Raw genomic sequence first — 4,751 nt, forward strand, 5'->3', positions numbered from 1 at the left:
AAAACATGTAAACCCAACATCAAGCTTTCATATTTCACCATTTAACAACACAAAACTCATGAATTTATCCATGGCATATTTCAAAATCATCATAAAAATCAGGAATTGAAGCATGGGCTTTGTAGTACGCTAAACAACGATCGCAAAAACGTAGAAATTATCAAAAACTGATCAAAACTCATACCTTAATCAAAACTCATACCTTAATCAAGGATACAAGTGCCGAAACCTAACAAATCTTTTCTTTTTTCTTTTATTTTTATTTTCGACAATGAAGAACACCAAATGACTTATTTTCATGCTTTTGTTTTATTTCAATTACTTTAATATGCATTTTACCATTTTATCCATGAATTATAACATTAACAAATCATGCATATCAAGGTCATATATGTCCATTTGCCATGTAAATGGTATAACAACCACATAAGGACCTCGCAATCATAAAGTCAAGTCAAATAAGCACTTTTACATCTAGCACATAGCTTTTACCTTTTACACGATAGGGTCCTTTTTGCAAATTAAGCATACAAACAGTTAAATTTTGGCATAATTGTAAAAAAAAACCCTCAACCTTTGGGGGCTTTTGGATATATGCCCCTAACCTTTTTTTTTTTTGAAATCAGTCCTTAACGTAACGGATTTTTTAGACATCAACCCAGTTGAAACGGTAAACGTCAGCTAACCGTTAGTCAACAACCGGTCAAAAAATTTGGTCTACATGGCCTTGCTGTTGACCGATGACGTGGCTCACATTAAAATAAATAAGCTGACGTGGCAAAAAATTAAACAAATTTAATAATCATAAAACCAAAAAAAACCCTAAATCCCCAAACCCCTAAAATCATTTTCCCAAATTCTAAAACCCCCAAATCGTGAAATTCCCTAAATCCCTAACCTCTAAAATCTTTCATTGAATCCCTAACAATCTTCAAGTCCCTAAATCTTCAAATACCTAAATCGATAGCATTCCAAAATCTTCTTGAAATCCCTAAAATTTTTACGAATCAAATTGTTGAGAACGAAAAAACATTAACAATCGTCAGAGTTTCTGCAACCCAAAATCGAAAGGTAGGTGCTTTCTTATTTGGTTTGTTGGGAAAATAAATTCCATTTTTGGTTTGATTAGTTGGTTATTTGTGATTTACTATTGCAATTTGAGTGTGAAAATGTAGGGTTTGTTTTGTCGATTTTTGATGCGATGGTGGTCCTAATGTTGTTGATAAAACTGTTGTAAAAATTGTAGATGGTTAATTGAGATTTATTATTGCAATTTTAGTGCTAGAATGTAGGGTTTGTTTTGTCGATTTGTGATGAAACAGTGGTCCCGATGATTTTGATTTCTGTTACCCAAGCAAAAAAAGATAAATTGTAGACATGTGTTATTGTTTTGTATTATATTCAAAGAAGTGGTCCCGATGTAGGCAGTGAGTTCTGTTTTATTATTTTTTAATGTTTTCTGCTTAGAAAAATGTTTTTTTATTCAAAGCAAATTGCTTTTGCTCAGAAAAGATGTTAAACTGGTAGACTTCTGTTACTGCTTTGTTTGTTTTTTAAATGTTTTTTGCTTACAATGTGTTACTATTTTTTGTAGATGTCATCACATGATGAATATTATATTATTTTGCATGTGGGTGGGCACTTTGTAAAGGATCCATATGTTAGATATATAGGTGGGGAAGTGATTAGGCTTAAAGAAGACCCAGACACAATATCTTATTTTGAATTATATAAAATAGTCAAAATTGGGTTAGGGTTTAACACTGTCATGTTAATCTATTTTCATGAGCATGGTACAGTAGGGTTACAAAATAATCTAAGGGTGACTTATGATGACACTTCAACCATAGCTATGTTGGACTTTTGGGTCAAGTTTAAGGAGATTGAGTTATATGTTGAACATGAGGTTGATAACCCAATAATTGTAGATGAAATTTTTTTGTTGACTACTAGAGAGGGTGATGTTGAAGGGGTGGAAGTTGATGGGGAGGGTGATGGTAAAGGGGTAGAATTTGATGATGAAGGTGATCTAGAAAAGGTAGAATCTAGTGAGGAGGGTGATGTAGGAGAGGTACAAGCTGATGGGGAGGGTGTGTCTGCTACTGGTATTGAGGTAGATGAGGATATTGGTATGGAAAGTGGTGGACATATTAGTTTAGGGTCTACTGTTGGAGAAGATAATGATAGTGAAGTTGCTGGTAATGAATATGCTAGTGATTTTGCAACATCAGATGGAGTGGATAATGTTGCTGATGAATATGTTGGTGATTTTGCAACATCAGATAGAGTGGATAATGTTGCTGATAAATATGCTGGTGACTTTGCAACATCAGATGGACTAGATAATTTTGCTGCTACACGTAGTGGGGAAGAGGAGGATGGAAATGAGACTGAGGTATGGGACTCAGATGAACATGGAAGCTTGGTTGAGTCCGATAAAGATGAAGAACATGAAGATGGTGAGAGAAAGAGGAGCAAGTTTCCCGTATACAATGATAAGTTAAAGTTTAGTCTGGGAATGTTGTTTAAGGATGGCAAACAGTTTAAGAGTGCAATTCAAAAGTACTCCAAAGAATGTAGAAGACAACTAAAGTTTATTAAGAATGAACCGAAAAGGGTTGTTGTCAGGTGCATTGCTTCCCCTAACTGTCCATGGAGAATTAGGGCTAGCTACAGTCCTGTTGCGAAATGCTTGCAAATAAAGACGTTTCAGGATGAGCACCATTGTTCGGTTAGTTTTAAGAACAAAATGGTGACTGCTGCTATGATTGCCCAACATTTTGAAGCAACTATCAAGGATCATTCTAAGATGAAGCTGAGGGAAATTCAAAGAAGATGTGCTTCTGAGTTGCATGTAAATGAGACCATTGACTGTTGTTATAGAGCGAAGAAAATAGTGAATGAGAAAATGGCTGGGAATCATAAGCATGAATTTGGTTTGCTATGGGACTATGCTCATGAGTTAAGGTCAAAGATGCCAGGAAGCACAATAAAAATGGTTGTTCAAAGGGTGACAGCAGACTCCCTTCCATATTTTAAGAGGTATTATGTGTGCTTTAATGCATTAAAAAGAGGCTGGAAAGCGGGGTGTAGGCCACTCATTGGATTAGATGGTTGCTTCCTAAAAGGCCCATTTAAGAGTGAAGTTCTCACAGCTGTTGGAAGAGACGCAAACAACCAAATGTTCCCTATTGCATGGGTTGTGGTTGAAGTGGAGTGCACTAATTCATGGGGTTGGTTTCTCAGTCTCCTATCAATTGATTTGGGCTTGGAAGATGGGTATGGGTACACAATTATCAGTGACCAACAGAAGGTTAGTAAATATGCAATTTTAAGCTTGATATTGTTTTTTTTTAATCTGTTATTTGTATTTAACTAAAATTTTCTAACAATCTATCTCTTTCATTAATTTGACTTAGGGCCTTGAGATTGTAATTTCTGACATACTACCAAGGGTGGAGTATAGGAATTGTGTGAGGCATGTGTTTGCAAATTGGTCAGGGAGGAAGTTAGGGAAATCTTATGAGTGTGATTTCTGGCAGATTGCAAAGTGCACGACTGAGAGGAAGTGGGAGGATCTATGTTCAGCACTGGAGAAGAAAGATAAGGATGTTTACGATAATTTGATGAAAAAGTCTCCAAAGACGTGGACTAGGGAATTTTTGGGGACTACTTGTAAATCAGATATAGTTGACAACAATTTGTGTGAAGCATTCAATTCAAGTATTGTCGAAGTTAGGTTCAAAAGCAATATCAGAATGCTTGAGGATATTAGGACCAAGATGATGACTAGGATAGTACAAAAAAGGAAGTTATGTAATGGATAGAAGCAAAATTATGGTCCATTGGTGAAAGCTAAGTGTGATGCCAAAAAGAAGGACTGTGTAGAGTGGCAACTGATATGGAATGGTGAAAATGGATGTAAGTTGAGGAAAGGAAGTTATCAGTATACAGTGGACCTAAGTCAAAAGATATGTAGTTGTAGAAGTTGGCAAATAAGTGGGATTCCCTATTCCCATGCATGTGTTGCCATGTATCACCTAGTCCTTCAACCAGATGAATATCTGCATGAATATTATCAAATTGATACCTACATGAAAGCTTACTCTTTTCCAATGCAGCCCATAAATGGGCCACATGATTGGGAAAAAACTGGTATTCAGCCTGTGCTACCTCCTATTGAAAGGAAGATGCCTGGGAGGACGAAAAAGAATAGGAGGATGGCCAAAGATGAACCCAAAAAATTGAAGCTTGGTCATTTGAGTAGGAAAGGTCTACTCATGACATGTACTCAATGTGGCCAACATGGCCATAACAAGTGGTCTTGCATAAATTCGAAATAGGTACAGTGTTGTTCTTTAGTTATAAATATTGAGTACATTTTTTATTTTAAAATTTTTTAATTTTGTTTAACCAATGATTATGTTTAATTTTTTGCAGCAAGATGCCCAACCACCTAAACAAAAAGGGAAATCTTCCATTAAAAGGTCAACTACCTTAGATAAATCTAAAGGAAATCTTCCACTTTTTGCAGTAAGTTTCTTCCTTTTACTATTGATATGAGTTATTTTATACAATGTTAATATTAATATAAAATGCTCTTCTAGTCTAGTAGAACCACAAGGAGCATGACGACAGCTTCATGCCAAGATGGTACTTGACAAACTTCTTCAACACCCAAGTCGCGAAATAACAAGCGAAAGGCTCCTCTCGACCATTTGGGAACACAAGAATCAGTTGCAGGAAACACG

General features: G+C 35.8%; 1 protein-coding gene across 1 annotated transcript; it reads left to right on the forward strand.

Moving 5' to 3' along the window:
- The first annotated feature begins 1,852 nt into the window (after nucleotides 1-1,852).
- LOC107952198 (uncharacterized) lies at nucleotides 1,853-3,827 on the forward strand. The gene is made up of 2 exons (XM_016887477.1): nucleotides 1,853-3,313; nucleotides 3,420-3,827. The coding sequence occupies exons 1-2, from the start codon at nucleotides 1,853-1,855 to the stop codon at nucleotides 3,825-3,827; spliced, it is 1,869 nt and encodes a 622-aa protein (XP_016742966.1).
- Nucleotides 3,828-4,751: the final 924 nt, after the last annotated feature.

Source organism: Gossypium hirsutum, chromosome A02 (assembly GCF_007990345.1).
Source record: "Gossypium hirsutum isolate 1008001.06 chromosome A02, Gossypium_hirsutum_v2.1, whole genome shotgun sequence".
Lineage (NCBI taxonomy): Eukaryota > Viridiplantae > Streptophyta > Magnoliopsida > Malvales > Malvaceae > Gossypium > Gossypium hirsutum.

Coding starts and splice junctions, on each gene's coding strand:
- LOC107952198 (XM_016887477.1), top strand. CDS start 1,853: ATGTTGGACTTTTGGGTCAAGTTTAAGGAGATTGAGTTATATGTTGAA. Junction 3,314..3,419: donor TTATCAGTGACCAACAGAAG/GTTAGTAAATAT, acceptor AATTTGACTTAG/GGCCTTGAGATTGTAATTTC.